General features: G+C 39.6%; 1 protein-coding gene across 1 annotated transcript in view; it reads right to left on the reverse strand.

Moving 5' to 3' along the window:
* Window positions 1–20038, reverse strand: part of GFPT1 (glutamine--fructose-6-phosphate transaminase 1) — a 56835-nt gene that overhangs the window by 12148 nt on the left and 24649 nt on the right. The window contains exons 5-12 of the mRNA XM_058667912.1: window positions 19624–19682; window positions 18055–18189; window positions 14628–14689; window positions 12837–12916; window positions 8689–8794; window positions 4933–5096; window positions 3661–3756; window positions 310–407 (exon numbers count right to left, since the gene is read on the reverse strand). Of these exons, the coding sequence (XP_058523895.1) occupies window positions 310–407; window positions 3661–3756; window positions 4933–5096; window positions 8689–8794; window positions 12837–12916; window positions 14628–14689; window positions 18055–18189; window positions 19624–19682 (800 nt within the window). The remainder of the gene's footprint in view (window positions 1–309; window positions 408–3660; window positions 3757–4932; window positions 5097–8688; window positions 8795–12836; window positions 12917–14627; window positions 14690–18054; window positions 18190–19623; window positions 19683–20038) is intronic.

Here is a 20038-nt window from a genome sequence, read left to right on the forward strand (position 1 = left end):
CACTCTCACACAAGCAGTAATTTCCCGTGTTGTGAGTCTAGGACAACGCAAAAACTTTTCTCTTTCTACACTGTACGTGAAGTCAGCTCCATGGGTTTGTCTGCACAGCAATCTTCCACTGTTAGTTATTCCAAGCAACTATCGAAATTTCTCTCCCTATCTTTCTGATCTCTGTCTTCAAAAACATAAAAAGGTAACTTGATTCAGCAAAGGACAAGCTTACATGGTATGTTTCTAGATGTATTATCACTCTGCAGATTATCTCCTAAACCCAACACTAGGTCACTAAACTTCCACGAAGCCACTTACCGCTACACCAGCATGGTAGCTCGTTCCACATGCAATGAGGATCAATCGCCGACACCTCTGGATTTCCTTAATGTGATCCTTCAAACCACCCAGATTCACTGAAATAAAAGTTTGTGTATATAATTATTTAGGAAAGAGCCATATAAACGTCAATCCGCTTTCTTGAGTGTCGACTGCTGATACAAGAAATTACACTGCATTTTAAAGACGACATATTCCTTTTAGGAAACCTGGTTCTCTAGTTTCCAACAGGTCACACAGCTTTACTGCCTCCCCCATCCACCCCTACACAAGTTCATACCACTGCAGTATTTTTTGACATTCCAATTCATTTAGTCATTTTTACATTCCTTCATGTCATCTTAAGGATAAATCAGACAGAAGATGGGCCGATGTGCAAGGATGGAATGGGGAGGAATAGACAATAAAGGAGATGCAACAGTTCTACACCTTGCCTACAAACAGGCAGGAATGGGAATACATCCAGGAACTTTGACCAAAAACAGTGATTTTTTTTTTATCTAATTGTATCCCAATCTGCCAGGAAAAAAACAACAATTAATCTTAATTCTATGTATGTCCCCTATGGTACTCAGAACAGTGCTCTGTTTGCAATATCCACCTGTCTCCTCCAGCCTGTCAGCTCAGTAGCCATCACTGTTCTTCTAATGGCTCCAGTAAACTGTGGGCATCATCCTTGGTTTCTGCAATCCCTCTTCCTCATCCACATTCAAAATGTTCCTCTGCCACCATCACCCTGGACCATCTCCTCTGCCCAGATAAGCAACATGCTCTTGATGCTTCTCTTCAACCATCTAGTCTGCTCTACACCCGGTGCCAGGATGATCTTAAAGCTTTAAAAACTCTTAGCAGCACCAGCGTCCTATACAGGCACCAGTTCAAACCCCAGCTGCTCCACTTCTGATCCAACTGCCTGCTTATGCACCTGAGAAAGCAACGGAAGATGACCAAAGTGTTTCAGCTGTTTTACACACGTGGGAGACCCAGACGAAATTCTGGTTCCTGGCCTGGCCCAGTCTAAGTTCAGCAGTCACTTGGAGGAGCAGACCAGTGGATTTAAGATTTCTTTCTCTCTTCCCCTCAGCCTCTCCCTCTCTCTGAAACTCTGCCTTCCAAATAGATATCTTAGAACCAAAGGGTCTTGTATTACAGATAACCAAGAATGAAAGGGAGGTGGGCCCGGTGGCATGGCCTAACGGCTAAAGTCCTCGCCTTCAATGCCCCAGGATCCCATATGGGCGCCGGTTCTAATCCCGGCAGCTCCACTTCCCATCCAACTCCCTGCTTGTGACCTGGGAAAGCAGTCGAGGACGGCCCAAGGCTTTGGGACCCTGCACCCGCGTGGGAGACCTGGAGGAGGTTCCTGGTTCCCGGCATCGGATCGGCGCGCACCGGCCGTTGCGGCTCACTTGGGGACTGAATCATTGGATGGAAGATCTTCCTCTCTGTCTCTCCTCCTCTCTGCATATCTGACTTTGTAATAAACTGAATAAATCTTTTAAAAAAAAAAAAGAATGAAAGGGAGGGGAAATGGTGAGATGAATTGGTCACAAATTTGCCCTAAAATTAGTTCTAGCAAATTTCTGGCCTCTGAGGGGGTTCAAAGTAGTTCTGAAAGGAGAGGCCCAAGGTTAGAATTTAAGATGTCTTGGATAGAAATCTCATTCCCATAACCACCAGAAAGGGCAAGAACCCCTGGTGGAATAGGGAAAGGATGGAGTACTTGAGAATAACACTGAACACATGGAGGCTAATCTGGCTCCATGAATGTCTACCAGTGTGACCACGGTTCATTCACCATCAAGAGCCTTGACTGCCTCAGCTTCACACCAAAGACAACAGCTATACTGTTTGTTATACAACTTGCACACACACAATAACGATCAAAATGCTTTTTAAAACCATGAGCTTCTTAATATTTGTCTCTTATTTTCCCCTAACAAAACAAAGCTTTTTCCTGACCTAATTTCCACAAGTAACATAAATGATCCTTACTGTTTACACTGCTCATTTTGCCTCCTGATACCCACCACTTTCTCCTATCCTGACTGACACACCCCAAGAGCAACAGTACATACTGACAACTGCATCTCAGGCTCTCGCTCCTCCCAGGCACATGGCAGAGACCGGCCACCAGTTAATATCCATAAGGCACACCTACAACCACCACTGGCTCCTGAGTCTTCCACAATCGCACAGTTTCTACAGAAGGAGGGGCCTGAATCTCACGTCAGAATGCATGCAAGGCCATTCACCCACTGTGCCAATACATAGCAGACTAATAAACAACATATTCCATAAATAGCTTCCTCATGATTTTTCTTCCACCCCCCACTACTTAATGCTCTTCTACCCAAATAAGATGCTCCCTTCTGTTCTTCATCAACTTAAATCTTCCAAACACACACCTATCTACTTCACCAAGTCTTCCCTGAACCCAAAACCCATTCCTACAGATTCATTCTCTAAAGTCAAAAGGAAACTTTAAGCATTTTAACATTAAAATGTGTTTCTTGTGCCATTTATCCATTTTACTTTTCCTTAAATAGTTAATAAGCTATAATTCCCCTTTTCTAGATAATTAGAACCTCAAGAGTAAGATTCTATAAAGATAACTTTCCGAATTCCTACTTTTCTTTGAGGGGCAACTGACAGTGTGTGGTCAGAAGATGTCCACAAACTACTGTGACACTAGCCCTAGACAAGATTTCCCCAAGTAAGATTGCTGTGTCACTCTCGATTCTACCTTAAAAATGCAGACAGGTACAGGTTATCCCACAGGCCTACCAGCATCCCCTCAAAGACCTCTGGAGAAGTTTCCATGTTTCCTTACTTACAAAAGTCTGCCTGGACAGATACCTACAAAACCCTCAGCAACTGGAAAAGATCTCATTCTTAGTATCCAGTGCCAGGACAGTCACTGGTATACAGCAGGAGATCAATACAAAAAAACCTACCATGTTAACTACGTAAAGGTAAACAATACAGTGACAGTAAACACAGTACAATGTTGTACAACCATCCATCCACACACTTTTTTCATCGTTTCAAACTAAAACTCCATATCCATTAAATGCATTTCTCTTTTGTCCAACCTCTAATAATTACTAATCTATTCAATCTACCTTCTGTCTGTGACTCTAATTTAGAGACCTCATAGAAGCAAAACAATACAATGAAGTCTCTTAAAAGATGGTTGGTCTCCATTGATGGCTGGTAGTCACAGTTGTTCTATTAAGCTATAAAAGGCAAGGAAAATTCAGGTCGGCAATGGCAATCCCAGAGGATACCTAAAAGTAACAACAATAAAATAAACTCATACATACTAACCAGTATAGTCATCAAAGTTGACCCTTCCTCTCATTGTATTCACCACCGACTCGGGCTGCTCAAATATTTCCTTCTGCATAAATGAACTGAAGTTGCCTAAAACAATGGAAATTATATTAATAAAATAAAATGGCACAAAACAAAGAATAAGAAATTTATAGATCACTAAAAGTCTAACCTTCATCTCAGCAAGTGAAAGGCAATAAAAGGTACTTTCATTTATACTTACAGCAAAACAGAGAAATGAGACAAGATCAAGTTTTAGAGTCAGATACAGGTCCAAATTATGATTCTATTCCTTACTACCTAAGCTGGAGAAATTCCTTAATCTGTGAACTAAAAACAGCAGTTGCTTCATAGTGTGAACTATGATATAGCCTAATATTATAGCAAGGAACTCGACAGTAATTACGCAGTAACATTAGTTTTTATTCCCACCACAACCCCAACAGAAGGAAAGCAAATAAATATCAAAGTCATAAAAATCATAATAGTTGATTGCATACATTACATACAGTGCATTATGTATCAGGCACTGTTCTATGGGCTTTAATATATAGCCCTTTTACTCTTCAAAACAACCTTAATAAGAAGCTTTCATTATCCTTACGTTATATTAGAAAACTAAAGCAGAGAGAGAATAAGGCAGGAACAGAAAACAAAATACAAACTGCTTATCAAATATTTTAAAAATATCAAGTACTATTCAAATAGCCTATCTTTTTTTTTATAACATTAGAAATAAACCAACATAGGGGGAGGGCTTTCTGGAGGGGTTGTGGGAATCCCAGAGCCAATGGAACTGTGTCATAAAACAAAATAATAAAATAATAATAATAATAGTAATAATAAATACACCACCTTTGAAGAATTACTATTAAGAAGTAATTAAGAATTACTATTAAGACCAGCAGATAATTTCCCATTATCTTATTCCTTATCCTGGGGTTGTCCCTTCATTAATCCTGTGGAAGACAGCACTCAGCACCATTACAGACTTATGTGCTCACACAGGAAGTAGAATGGCTCCTTCCTTTAGGCAAGGGGTGGGAATGCTTTTCTGCAAAGTTCTATTTGGATACTTCTAACATGATCTGTAAGTCACGCGAATTTATCCATTTAAAAATTAGCCTGTTACAGATTTACTGAATTTCAGATCCCACCTCGTGATTAACTTGGCAGGGCTATACCAAATGATTTCTCCAGCGTCAGGAAGAATGGACGTTCCCTGCCTTGTGTAATGACACTAAGCTAGAACATGATAACATTCACCCTTCATGATCTGCTGGAGTTCCATCTGCAGGGTTTGCACAGCTCGCCCAGGATGATCTCCTGCAGTCCTCTTAATTCGATGGATAGAAAGACGGCCATCCACCACTGCTGCAACATCATCGTCTTCTAGAAAGATGACGCGGTTGGTGTGTTCTATGACAGCACTACAAAACGTTCAAGGAGCAATTACCAGCAATAATCAACGATCACCACTGCAAACCAAACTACCTTTAGAAAACAAAGGCCAAATTCAAATGCAAACTTGATCATCCTGCAGTACCTCTGATAATCTTCTGGTTATCAAGGAGTTGGGGGAAAGTAGTCATTCTAAAGAAAACATGAAGATTTATTGCTGTGCGGTAAACTAAGCCAAATCAGCTCAGATCAGAAAGCACGGCTACGCCTTCTCATTCTATCCATTATCAACTCCTGCAGTTTTAAATACTAAATATATCTCAAAGCTCTCCATGTCTACCATCATAAACCAGTTCAAGCTGCTATCAGCTCTTGGGCTGGACTACTGCAGCAACCTAACATGTCCACCTGTCTTCTCTCTTATCTCCCTCTATCCATTCTCCATTTCTGCCAAAATGATTATCAAAAGGCAGCTCCAATCAAATTTCTCCCTCACACAAGTCATCTGGCAGCTTTTCTTTGGCTCCTAATCTTAGGAGAACAATCAAATGCCTTACCCTGACCTCTATCTCTGTTCCAACCTTCCTTTGTCACAAACTTACTATTTTGTGTTCCAGCCACGTTCACATCCACTCTAAATGCTCACAGGTTAACCACTGAGAACAAGCCTTCTTTCCTCCACCTCTTCACCTAAGCAGCTCCTAAACTCTCCTTTAAAAAATACAGAAGAGGGTCAATCATCCTGTAAGAAGCATTCCATGGCTCTTGTCATATCTGGAATTCTACACCTAATTATTGTTTATAATTTATCTCCTTCATTAAATATGATCACCTTAAGACAAGTAGTTTATTTTTTTCTCACCATTTTCTCTTGCGCCAGCTAATGGCTTTGCACATGAATGAAAAACGGCTACTGTTCTGCAATTCCCCGTTTGTTTTAAGCATAACTGTCAACTCTGTAACAAATCTACTTCACCCCAGCAAAGATCCATCTGAGCATTAAATACAGATCTGACATCTCTGCAGAAATTAAAACAGAGCTTAATTTTTTTGCTAAGAAAAACAACCCCCGAAGTCCAAAATGGTATTATTTTCTTCTTTGTATTCTTCCCTCAAATATTTGTCGACAATTTGACTAATTCCACTTTATCTTTATTCATGCATCTAAACAATCTGCTGCATTTTCACTTAAAAACATCTTAGTCTTCGGCTGAATAAGTGCCATGGTTCAATAGGCTAATCCTCCACTTTCAAGTGCCAGCATCCCATATAAATGCCAGTTTGTGTCCTAGCTGCTCCACTTCCTATCCAGTTATCTGCTTATTTTCAGAGAAACAGAAAAGGATGCCTCAAATCCTTGGGACCCTGCATACCCATGTTAGCCCAGAAGCTCCTGGCTTTGGATCAGCTCAGCTCTGGCCACTGTAGCCATTTGGGGAGTGAACAGCAGATGGAAGATCTTTTTTTCTCTGTCTCTCCTTCTCTCTCTGTAAATCTGCATTTCTAATAAAAATAAGTAATTATTTCAAAAAAGTCTAGTATTATTCTTTTATAAGAGTGATTACAATTAAGAGCTACAAATTAATGCTAAATTTAAAACATAAATATCAACATTACAACATAATTCTAATGGCTTATCAACTATACTAACACCACCTTTTCTGCAGAGCCTCTGTTCTAAGATCCATAAAGGATGCACAAAACTGGACAATAAAAACCCTACAGGATACTGTATCTTTTCCTTGGAAATTTCTAAGATATGGTATAATTGGTAATTAGGCATGGTATGAGATAACAACTAGTAATAAAATGGAATAACTATAATTCATAATAAAACTAATTTATAACATATAAACACATCTTTCTATAATTTTTTTAAATTTATTAATTGACACATAAGAATTCATTTTATGGGGTACAGTGTGATATCCAATATATTTATACAATTTGTAATATCAAATCAGTGTAATTAGTACTTGCATCTCCTTAGATATTTGTTATTTCTTTGGATTGGAGCTTTCAATCCCTCTTTTAATTCACTATTTTTTTATTAACATTCTTGTATTTTATCTAAAAGGCATAGTTACAGAGACAGAGACACACAGAAAGAGACAGAGAGATTTTTCCATCAGCTGGCTCACTCCCCAAATGGCCACAATTGCCCAGGCTGGGAAGATCACAGCCAGGCCCCAGAAGCCTCTTCCGGGCTAGCAGAGGCTCAAGCAGCTGAACCATCTTCTGCCATCATTTAGAAGCTGTATTGGAAGGGTAGCAGCCAGGACTCACCCATTTGAGATGCCAGCATCACAGGCAGTGACCCGTCCCACTTTTTAATCTTTGTAAAATATTTAATTACTCACATAGTCACCCATTTACACTACAAAACATTGAGACTTTTTATTCCAAACTGATTTTATTTTGCTATACATTATCTGCCCTCTCTCCAGCCACCTACCTTTGTCAGCTTCTACTAAAATGTATTAACTGATCCTGGAACTTTATATTTAGTATTACCAGACCACAGCTGACACCTCACTGAAACTGCACAAAGTCAACCCACAGTTAAAGAAATTTACTGTATACTATAGTTTGTAGAATATTAAATCTTCTACTCTACAACTGAAATCTCTCCTCCCTGCAAAACCTAGTGAGGTTCCTGAAAGAGCAAAAAATAACAAGAGCCCTAGGGCCCGGCAGCGTGGCCTAGCGGCTAAAGTCCTCGCCTTGAAAGCCCCGGGATCCCATATGGGCGCCGGTTCTAATCCCGGCAGCTCCACTTCCCATCCAGCTCCCTGCTTGTGGCCTGGGAAAGCAGTTGAGGACGGCCCAAAGCTTTGGGACCCTGCACCCGCGTGGGAGACCCAGAAGAGGTTCCAGGTTCCCGGCATCGGATCGGCGCGCACCGGCCGTTGCGGCTCACTTGGGGAGTGAATCATCGGACGGAAGATCTTCCTCTCTGTCTCTCCTCCTCTGTGTATATCTGACTTTGTAATAAAATAAATAAATCTTAAAAAAAAAAAAAAAAAAAAAAAAAAACAAGAGCCCTAATGTACATAAACCAAAACTAGAGGGCCCAGCACGATGGCTCAGTGGCCAAATCCTCGCCTTGCATGCTCTGGGATCCCATATGGGCACCAGTTCGTATCCTGGCTGTTCCACTCTCCATCCAGCTCCCTGCCTGTGGCCTGGAAAAGAAGATGACGGCCCAAAGCCTTGGGGCCCTGCACCCGTGCTAGAGTCCTAGAAGATGCTCCTGGCTGTGCTTCAGATAGGCTCAGCTCTGGCCACTGAGGCCATCTGGGGAGTGAAACAGCAGACAGAAGATCTTTATATCTCCTTCTCTGTAAACCTGCCTTTCCAATAAAAAGAAATCTTAACAAAAAAATATCCAAAACAGAAAAGGCTTTCGATGGGTATATATTCTTATTAAACTGACCTACATGATTTAAGGTAAGAGAAAAAGTGTTCTAGTTCATCTCCAAAAGTTCTGATTAATCTTAGTTTGGAAAGTCCTATTACACAGCAAATCTATGACTCGATTTATACAAGATGACTCACTGGTCCCTGCAGCATGAGAAGTTTTTGCTATAACTTCTCTTTGCATCAACTAAGGAGGCTCACCTTGCATCAGAAGCAAAGTAATATTCCACTGCTTTTTCTTCAACAGGGAAAAGGCAAGTTGTGCTGTCCACACGAGAGAGATTACAGCTTCCTTTCTTGTCTTTGCCTATAGCGTACAGTTGAGACATGCATCAGCAAACACAGAAGATATGAATATAGAAATACATACAACTTTTATAAAATTAACGAAAACCCATAGCAACACAAAATAATTATAGCAACTTTGAAATGCCAGAAAAGTTACCTTATTTCCATGCAATAAGCCAAGAAAAACAGACAGAAAGAGTGAAACAGCTACTATCAAAGAGTGCATGGCAGATAACAGTGCTACATTGTTCATTAAAAACTTTCCTGTGCAATATTGTGTTTCCAGGTAAAAGTTAAATATTTTGCAGACATTATTTTTCACTAGATATAGACTAATCTTTTTTTCAATTTTTAAAAGATTATTTATTTATTTATTTATTTATTTATTTGAAAGGCAGAGTAATGGAGACAAAGAGAGAAACAAGAGATAGGTCTGCTGGTTTGTGCCCCAAATGATCACAACAGCAAAGCTGAGCCAGGATGAAGCCAGGAGGCAGGAATGCCCTCCAAATCTAAGAGGCTGACGGGGACCGGGTATTTGAGCCCTCATCCACTGCCTTCCCAGGCGCACTGGCAGGAAGTTGGACGGGAAGCACAACGTGAAGGATTCAAACTGCCAAGTGGTAGCTTTGCAGTGCCACCCTGCTGCCCCATACAGACCAACTCAATGTAGCTTTATACAAAATTTGACTGACTAACCTGTAAGTTGACATCACATAAAATAATTTAAAATATCAAAATTGAGCAAGAAAACAAAGACCAGTGAAAATTAACTTTAATATCATGTAACAAAATGTTTCTAGATTTTTTTTACAGCAAGTCAGCATGAAAATTGAAGCTGTACAACACACTAATTCTGATTCTAAAATGAAACTAAGATACCATTTTTATAACATATTATATCATGTGATACTAACAGCTAGACACAGGGAATATTATAAACCAGGAACATCTGCTTTCTAAAAGGTATGTTTTCTTATACTTCTTGGAAGCTAGAATTAAGTGTAGTGCTTTTGCAATAATATCTTTTTCAGATATTGAAGAGACCTTCCTTTTCCCCTGGACTGCCATCTGTTTTTTTGTCAGATTATCTGGCTGAACTTGTGTTGCAACAACATATTTTTAATTTTAGAATTTCAAAATTCCGTCAATTCTGTTTTATAATCTGTCATCAAACCTGGAAAGCATACTGAATTTTGTCAAACTAATCAAATATTTTTATAGGAAAAAAAACTAGTAGTTAAGACTATAGGAATATCCCAGAGATAAAGCACCTTATTCTAAAGCCAGCACAGGCAGACCTTATAGCCTATGGACACAATTGCCAGATAATATTATGAATCGATGAACAAAAATTCAACACTGTAACTATCCTCTAAAATGCATAAGTGAGGACTCGGTAATAGTAATTCTTAGAAATATGCATCTAGAGTTCTCTATCATTTGAAATTATCTGGTATATTTTGAGTATAAAAACAAAAAGTTTTTCCCATCTAGATTCAATGGTTGAGTAAATTCCAAACTTTAAAAAATAAGTGTAAGGTTGGGCCTGGGTGGTAGCCTAGCAGCTAAAGTCCTTGCCCTGCACATGTCGGGATCCCATATGGGTGCCGGTTCTAATACCAGCAGCCCCACTTCCCATCCAGCTCCCTGCTTGTGGCCTGGGGAAGCAGCTGAGGATGGCCCAAAGCCTTGGGACCCTGTATCTACAGGGCAGAACAGAGGAAGCTCCTGGCTCCTGGCTTTGGATCGGCATAGCTCCGGCCATTGTGGCCACTTGGGGAGTGAATCATTGGACGGAAGATCTTCATCTCCGTCTCTCCTCCTCTCTGTATATCTGACTTTACAACAAACATTAAAAATCTTTTTAAAAAAATAAGTATAAGATGACATCCCCCAAAGGGTGACACTACAGAAAATGCACAGTTTAGTATTTGCCTGGGTTGGCAATAGGTCAAGGGAATGATTACAAAGAGAAGTTTCAGGGAGCTTTCTTGGGAATGGAACTGTTTCATATCTTGGTTGTGATGGTGGTTACGTAACTATTTCTGTTTAAAAAAACTAATGAAAATTGAAAACTGGAAGAGTCAATTTGGTGAGTGGGTGGCTAGGATGTTTCTGTATCTTATCAGAGTGCCCAAGGGTTCAATACCCAGCTCCGCTCCTGCCTCCACCTCCCACCAAGGCCGACTCCAGCAGACAGAGGGGACGGCTCAAATGACTGGGTCCTGGCTCCCAAGTGGGATGTGAGGACTGAGTTCCTGCTGTTCCTTCAGCCCCGCCCCAGCCCCACCTGAGGTCAGTGCAGGCATCTGAGAGAATGAACCAGCAGAAGACACCCTTGCTTTCCTCTCTGCCTCTCAAAATAAATAAATTTTACTGTCTTTAAAAAAGGGAATTAAAAACAAACAAAAGTACCTACATTTAAAAAATAAATTGAAGTAGTTTTGGTCATAAAAAGTTCTAAATGGCTTGAGCTTCACAAAATAGGGTTAATTGAATTCTTCAAGGCACAAAATATATTTAATTAAAATATTTTAAAAGTATAAGGTTATTAAAGTGAACTCCACTAACTGCCAATGCTTACAATCTATAAAATATTATCCTACATATGGCCTATTTCATTCGATTTGACCAAAGTGGAATCAGCCATCACAAAGACGGAAAGTAGGCTTTTATTTGGTCAGTGGTCACATATGGAGAAGCTGACAGAAGTGTGGAAGCCAGTCCAGTGTTCTCTGCTTTACACAGGCTGTTCTTTCTACCGTGAGTTTCGCTGGGCTATACAATAACTAGACAGTAAGAGCTAGAAAAATTAAGAACACAATCCTTCCTTCTCAAGACAGTTTTTCTTCTTTTTTCTTTTAATTTTCCTTTTCATTTTGGATGATCTTTACATAGTTCCTTCTAACTTCTTAAGATCTTAGTCAGTGTTTTTACATTATTTCTAAAAGTGGCCCAAGAGAACATACAAGGTAACATGAAAAGTAATATGAATATGAGCAGGATTGTTTACAAAAATCTGGACCTGTGGATACAAATTCTATTTATGAAAATACCCTTCTGCTCTGGATAAAATGAGGAAAGCAATCAAAATCCAAAGATAAACAGGTTTAAAGCTCTTTGCCAAGTATTTTTCAAGAAACTAAGAAATATATATTAATATAAGCTTCAATTATCTGAACCTATTGCTCTATCCATTAAATGGAAAGCTTTTAGTAAAAGTAAACAGAGCACTCTGTTGTTTTCTTTTTCTACGTGATTATGTTAATAAAATGGTCCAGAATTTGTATAGGTGAAAGTTCTATTAAAAAAAGAAACATCAAAAATGAACAATATAAATAGAATGACTTCAAATTCAAATAAAGCCAATCAAGATATTAGTGTTATATCCAATATAAAATGTCATGCATAAAATAAAGACTACTTAAATATCTTTCAGTTAAGTTAACCTGAATGTTTCAACTACCATTTAGCTCAATCTACAATAGCCTGGCATACAATGCTGTTTTGTTCACCTAAGCATGTATTCTACAGATGTTAAAACAAGGTAAAACAAACTTTACAACTTCAACTACTTTTTCAAATCTGAGATTTTAATGAAACAAATTAAAAGCAGTTTCCTAAATGGCAAAAGCAGACAGACAAAATGTACTCTGCAAATTAGAAAAATAATGTGAAAATATATTTCCCCATAAAAATAAGCATATTTTTAGAGGCCCAGCACATTCATTCACTCCAAGAATTAGTAAAGAACAAACAAAAGAAAATAAGGCTCCTCCCCGTCCATGCACAGTGCATTTCCCACCTCTTTCGCCCTGTGATCCCCACCGTGAGTATTTTGATCCAATCTGAGTCCTAGCTAAAGATATACAACAGAAAAAAAATTCTACTTGTCAGAGAACTCACAAAAACAAATCTTCTCATGTCCAAACATAACTACATACGTTCCAGGATCTGATCAAAGGGACATTTATTTCAACATAAGGGTAATACATCTTTATATCCACTTCACTTAAGTAAGACATGTTCCCCATCGCATGATGTGGGAGCTGCTTTACCTGTTCTGTAGAGTATTGGAATGTGATCGGTGGAAAGTTTATGTTCACTCCGGACACCAATCAGCAGAGGGCTACCTCGCCTGTAAATACAATATTAATCAATATTAAAGCATTTTTATAAATAATATGCTAACTGCAAAACCTGAAATGTTATGAGCCAACCCTCTTCAAATAATGGTTAAATTTTTCAGGGTAAGCCACTGTGGCAAAGCAAGTGAGCACACTGTTTAGGACACCCATACCCCACACTGGAGTTCTGGTTTGAATTCAGATCCAGCTTCATACTATGGCACCTCAAAGGCAGAGACGATAGCCGAGATGCTTAGGCACCTGCCAGACATGTGGGAGACCCCACCAGAATTTTGGGAGCCTGGCTTTGTCCCGGCTTAGCCTTGGATGCTGTTGGTATTTGGGTGTTAGACCCAATTTAATAATCACCCTTGTACATGCAACCAAAACTTCTCAATAGGCTAAAAAAATGACTCTAGAATTATGGCTGACTAGATAGAGGATACAATTAGAAAAAAAATCCCATGCTTAGTATCAATATCTTCTCTTTCTGTTGTTCTGCTTTTCAAGTGTACAAAAACTAATAAACCAGGCCCAGTGTGGTAGCCTAGCAGCTAAAGTCCTCGCTTTGAATGCAATGGGATCCCATATGGACACCGGTTTTAATACCAGCAACCCCACTTCGCATCCAGCTCCTTGCTTCAGGCCTGGGAAAGCAGTCGAGGACAGCCCAAAGCCTTGGGATCCTGCACCTGGGTGGGAGATCCGAAGAGGCTCCAGGTTCCAGGCTCCTGGCTTTGAACTAGCTCAGCTCCAGCCATTGTGGCCCCTTGGGAGTAAGGAAGATCTTTCTGTCTCTCCTCCTCTCTGTATATCTAACTTTCCAATAAAAATAAATCAATCTTCAAAAAAACCTAATAAACCTTAAAAAAAAAAAACCCTCCAAACTCAACTACAGTTACACAGAAGTATGGGTTTATTAAATGAAGAGCTACAGGACAGACTTTCCATTTTTTGTAAATGGACTTTTACTGTTATTGTCCCTTTGAAGCAAAAAATTAAAATTGCATCCAATCATTTTTTATTGCTGTAGACCATAATCATTCTTCTACCTGTGTTCTACAGCTGCTGTCACATTGCAGGAGCCGAGCACAGAAGTCACCACAGAAGTTAAATGGCCCAGACAGCCTAAAATATTTACTATTCAGGAAAACTTTGCCTATCCCTGTATACAACGGTTTTTAAATTTTTCTTTTTAATACTAAATGGAACTTGACTCTCAATTGTGCATAGAGTACTGTTACATAAATGTTTAGTACCTTATCCTCAATCCATCCTGCCTTCAGCTTCAAAGCGCCTTTCTTACCAAACCTTAAGGAGCCTCACCACTCTACAAAGGACTTCACAATCTGGCCCAAACACCCTAGCAAAAGTAGTGATGTCATGACTTTCTAGAAATCTGCCCAAAATGTATTTCAAAAAAATACAAAGAAAGATAATGTTTTAGGGACTGAAATACAAAAATTTGCAATAAGCAAATTTCACAAAATAACCATGATGACCTCTACCAGAGACAAAAGGCCAATTGTAAATACCCAAACGGATCTGCTTTATTCAGGGATCCTGTTAAATGGAAGCATTCAAAAATAAATGTACTCACACAGATATGCCCAAGGCAGACTTTTTACAGAAAAGGTTCGTGTAGAGTCTACACAAAATAAACTTGGGGCTCAAATGTTCCAGAAATATGTAAGTTTTACTTATTATTAGATGTATATGTACCTTGTGCCAACTGCTTGTCCAGGAAAATGAACGCTTTTAAACACAAGCGCAAAAGCACCTTCCTATGGAGAGATAAAAAGGCATTAACAATGTTTATTATAATCAATTGCCAAACGTGAAATGTTGAAAACACTTGCTTCAGCAAAGAATCTTTTCGTTTACTCTTCCGCACTAGCTTCTAAACAACTAAAAAACCCACTTTTTTAAACCAAGCCAACTCAAAATACAAAGATGCTCAACAAATAATAGCTAAAAAAAAAAAAAAAGACCACTTTTTTAAAAAACAGAATCAAACTGAAAGGTAGGGAAAGAGAGAGCGAGAGAGGTCTTTGAGCTACCAGCTCACTCCCAAATGGACCCAACAGCTAGGGCTGGACCTGGGCTATAGCCATGAACCCCCAACTTTATCCAAGTCTCTCACGTAAGTAGCAGCAACACAAGTACTTGAACTGCCCCATAAAGTGTGCATCAGAACCAGAGCAGGGACCAGTATGGTGGCAAAACAAGCTAATCCTCTATCTGTATGTCAGCATCCCAAATGGGCAACAGTTCGAATCCCAACTGCTCTACTTCTGATTTAGCTCCCTACCTATGACTGGGGAAAGCAACAGAGGATGGATCAAGTCCTTGGGCCTCTGCACCCATGTGAGAGACCTAGAAAGAAGCTCCTGACTTTGGAAATGGCAAGGGGGAATGTACTTTTAACTCACTGAGCGGGACACTAAGATTAGTCACTCCTCACTGGGGTATTGAAGATTTCTCTGCACACCCCTCCTAAAACTGTTCACCTAAACTGTTGACATATGTCTTGTTAGAGTTATACAGTTAGACTACCCGAAAAACAACCAGGTTCAGCAAAATCACGCTTCAATGCTGTGAACTGCTGAATACTGAAGTCAAAGTAGACATGAGACAGCTGAATAGTAATCTATAGACATTTTAAGGTGTCTAGAACCCGGTTGTATAGAAACTAATAATTGAAATGCCAATGTAGAAGTCACAGGATGTGGTTCAGAACTTACATTCCTTTTTTTTCTCCTCTTTTAACATATTGGTTACTCAATACCATGTCAACCAAATCCGTAACGTTATAAATTGTTACTGATGTAATGTCGGGGCTTTTAATTGATTGGGATGATACTCTGACGGCTCTACCTTCAGACCAGAGATGGTCTCCCCAAGAAACCGTTTAACTTATCTGGACAATAAGATGCTGGACTTTATGCTTGGTAAATGCTTGCAATGAAAGCATCTCAACTGAAATAGAATTGTGGTAAAGCAACAAGGTGGAGGAATCCACCATGGGGGGGGTTGGGGGAGGGGGTGGGGGGAATCCCAGTGCCTATAAAACTGTGTCACATAATGCAATGTAATCAACAATTAAAAAAAAGAGAGAGAGAAAAAAAAAGAAGCTCCTGACTTTGGACCAGCTCAGCTTCAACCATTGTGGCTACATGGAGTGTGAACCAGTGGATCAAAGATCTCTCTCTTTCTCTCATTCTCTATGCAAATCTCCCTTTTAAATAAAAATAAAAAAATTTTCAAAAAATAATGCAGCAGCAGAATAACCAGTATGGGACACAGGCAACATACTTGTTACTAAGACTCCTCAGTAGATACAGCATATCTCTTAAGACAACTAACTAGTTATATAGAACTAGAACAGCTCCCAAGAGTAATGCCCAATATTCAAAATTCATTCTTTGCCCTTGTAGTGGCATGGCACTGTGACATTCCATTCTTGTTGACCTTGACATCAGAAATATGCTAACATGCACATCATACAACTCCATCAACCCAACTTCCTAAAGGACAAGGCCTAAGGAAATCAAGAATGAGTAAAAAGGGAAAGTGAGGTAAAAAAAGAACCACCATAAGACATATATTAGATTACAGAACAGATGGAGGGAAAGGCCAGGTAACAACTAAAAAGGTTGGAAAATCACTCTCAAACAGGTGGAACCAACCTTTACATTATTTAGTACCCTAACGCCTTTTGCTTCATCCAGCATAAAGACTGGCGTGCACACGGGAGTTAAAGGCTGGACCTTAGTAAAGGGCTTTCAAATGGGAAAGTTATGAGGTCAGTACTGTAGTACATCAGGCGTCCTGTATCAGAGTATCTGGCTTGAATCTCCACTGCTCCATTTCTAATCCAGCCTCCTACTCATGCACCCTGGGAGGCAGCAGACATTGGTTCATCCAAGTACTCGGGACTCTGCCACTCATGGAGGAGACCCAGATGGTGTTACAGCTCCTGGCTTTGGCCTGGCACTGGCCTGGCACAGCCCTGGCTGTTGCAACTATTTGAGGAGTGAACCAGCAATGAAAGGTCACTCCCCACACCTCCAACACACACACAATCACCCTCTCACTCTTTGTTGCTCTACCCTCTAAAACAAATAAACATTACAAAAGAATATTAAGAAAACTAATTATGAGTGAGAATGGGAATGAATTTGGACTATTGTGGACATTTAATGTCTTCAATCTTAACTAGGGAAACTGAGATGGAATGAGTATGTTATTTTCCTCTTGAATGGAAAGCACTTATCTATAGAAATATTTTTTTCTGGGTCAAGGAGTCACCAAGAAGAAAAACAAGTAGTTGATTATGAATGATTCAGATACAAACAGGCATTATCCCAGAATAAAGATTGAATTCACTGATGTCATCCTTGTGCAAAGTGGTTGGCAACAAGAGTGGAACAGAAAGCGAGAGAGTGATGAATCCTGCACTGCATGCTCGGTATGATGTTCACATGTGGTATACATGAATTTATTGCATCATGAATGTTTTTGATAAACTTGGAATTTGTATTACTTTTCATGACACTAAATTACAGTGAAATTATTAGACTTTCAATTGCATGTGAGAAAGTTATATAATAACTGGAGTCAAGCTGAATAGTTACACATATGGAAAAGGAAAGCTAGAAATACTCAATAAATTAGCATAACTCCTGCTTAGGAAGCTTAATTTTAATAAAAAATGTCATAATTAACACTGGAGTAATTATATTTAAAAGTGTAGTTTAGGGCCCAGCGTGGTAGTCTAGTGGCTAAAATTCTCGCCTTACATGTGCTGGGATCCCATATGGGCGCCAGTTAGTAACCAAGCTGCCCCATTTCCCATCCAGCTAGCTTCCTGCTTGTGGCTTGGGGGAACAGTAGAGGATGGTCCAAGGCCTTGGGGCACTACACCTGCATGGAAGAAAAAACTGTCCTACTGTTAATGAAGTCCAATAAACCACAACAGCTCTGGCCATTGTGGCCATTTGGGGAGTGTATCAGCGGATACATCTTTCTCTCTGTATCTCCTCTCTGTGTACCGGCCTTTCCAATATAAATAAATAAATAAATAAATAAATAAATAAATAAATAAATAAATCTTTTTTTTTTTCTTTTAAAAAGCGTAGTTTAATACCAATTGTTGGATAACTCTCTCCACCAGGGTAGTAAAACTGATATCTTGACTTTCTCGATTGTCATACATATACTTAACAAGCTTGGCGATTGTCTCTGTGTCTGTTTCAGATTCAAAGTCATATCCTTTGCTCTCCTGTAAGCAGAAAGTAGGAAAAAATGTTTAAGGAGACAGTCACGATATCCAAATATTTTCCAAAAAACACTTTTCCCCTCAAAACTCAGTATTTTCTATTATTTTTTGAATACCATATCCATCATCAACTGTCCAAAACTAAGGACACCCCTGATTTTGTATGGCATTCTATGAAACAAAACGCTCACATAAATCAGGGCTGCCATTATGACACAATGGACTAAGGTATCTGAGAAAGTAGAGGAAGACGGCGAAGTATTTGGACCCCTGACACCCATGTGGAAAACACAGATGGAGTTCCAGGCTCCTGCTTCAGCCTGGCCCAGCCTAAGCTGTAGCAGCCATTTGGGAAGAGAACTAGTACATGGAAGATCTCTCTAACTCTTTCAGATAAATAAAACTCATATAAGTCTATGTATGCCACATATGAATAGATTTTTAAATGATTAAAACATGAGGTAGGGCCCGGCAGCGTGGCCTAACGGCTAAAGTCCTCGCCTTGAACGCCCCGGGATCCCATATGGGCGCCGGTTCTAATCCTGGCAGCTTCACTTCCCATCCAGCTCCCTGCTTGTGGCCTGGGAAAGCAGCGGAGGACGGCCCAATGCCTTGGGACCCTGCACCCATATGGGAGACCTGGAAGAGGTTCCAGGTTCCCGGCATCGGATCGGCACGCACCGGCCGTTGCAGCTCACTTGGGGAGTGAATCATCAGATGGAAGATCTTCCTCTCTGTCTCTCCTCCTCTCTGTATATCTGACTTTGTAATAAACTGATTAAATCTTTAAAAAAAAAAAAAAACATGAGGTAACACACAAAACATGAATTCCATAATGAATATAATTATTTTTCTTTGATAATATTTTAGTATCCAATAATATATCTATTAACTATGGGTGTCTATTCAATTAACATTAAATGATCCAATCCCTCAGTCATACTAAAACAACTGTTCCTGTGACAATGGCTACTGCACAGACCAGCCAAGAAGTACAATGTTCCCATCTCTGCACAAAGTTCCCCTGCATCAGTCCTTGGAAGGCACTCGTGGAGCCACCACTACTTACTTCCCTGACTGTACAGGTTACAGCTACGATACAAGAAGGACACAGAACCTTCCCTGACTCTGTCTCGATTCTTCTTATAAATCTTAGAGATTAAAAACTGACAAGCAGGGTCTTCAGAATGCAACAGATGTCCCATTTTGTCTGAGTGCTAGTCATTTATATTCATTAAGTCAAAGAATGATCGTCTTTCCATGTGAGAAAGAATTGTCCTACTGTTAAAGAAAAGTTTAATAAACCACTACAGTCACAGGACTGTCTCAGGAATCACTTGGCCGTAGTTAGATGGTGCTGCACATTCCAGGCAACAAGGTCAGCACTCACATTAGCAGTATATGTAAGGACCAGTGTCTTGAGATCACTTTACTCACCAAAAACTTTTTCAAGTCTTTGTAGTTAGTGATGATTCCATTGTGAATAACAATAAATTCTGAAACAGATAAAAATATTGATAAAAAAATTAAGAGCCCACTAAATGCTATAAATCACTACTACTATGAATAGATTTTTCTCAGGTGAAAACAAGCATTGAGCTATAATCAGGTATAATTCAGGTATAATCATGTATCATGTATTTCTCATCACGAGGTTATCAACAGGTAGACCAACAGCTCTGTTTATGCAGCTCTACACAAGCCCACAGAGTCAGGAGGCGTGAACCAAGTCAGTCCAGAGACATCAGTTTCGGCTGCGGTTAAGCTACTAACTCCAAGTCATCCCATGGAGGAAACATCCTTACAGGGCCTGATTCTTCATTTGCAAACTGAAAGAGTTAAAATAAATGAC

The sequence above is a fragment of the Ochotona princeps genome, chromosome 8, assembly GCF_030435755.1.
Source record: "Ochotona princeps isolate mOchPri1 chromosome 8, mOchPri1.hap1, whole genome shotgun sequence".
Taxonomy (NCBI): Eukaryota; Metazoa; Chordata; class Mammalia; order Lagomorpha; family Ochotonidae; genus Ochotona; species Ochotona princeps.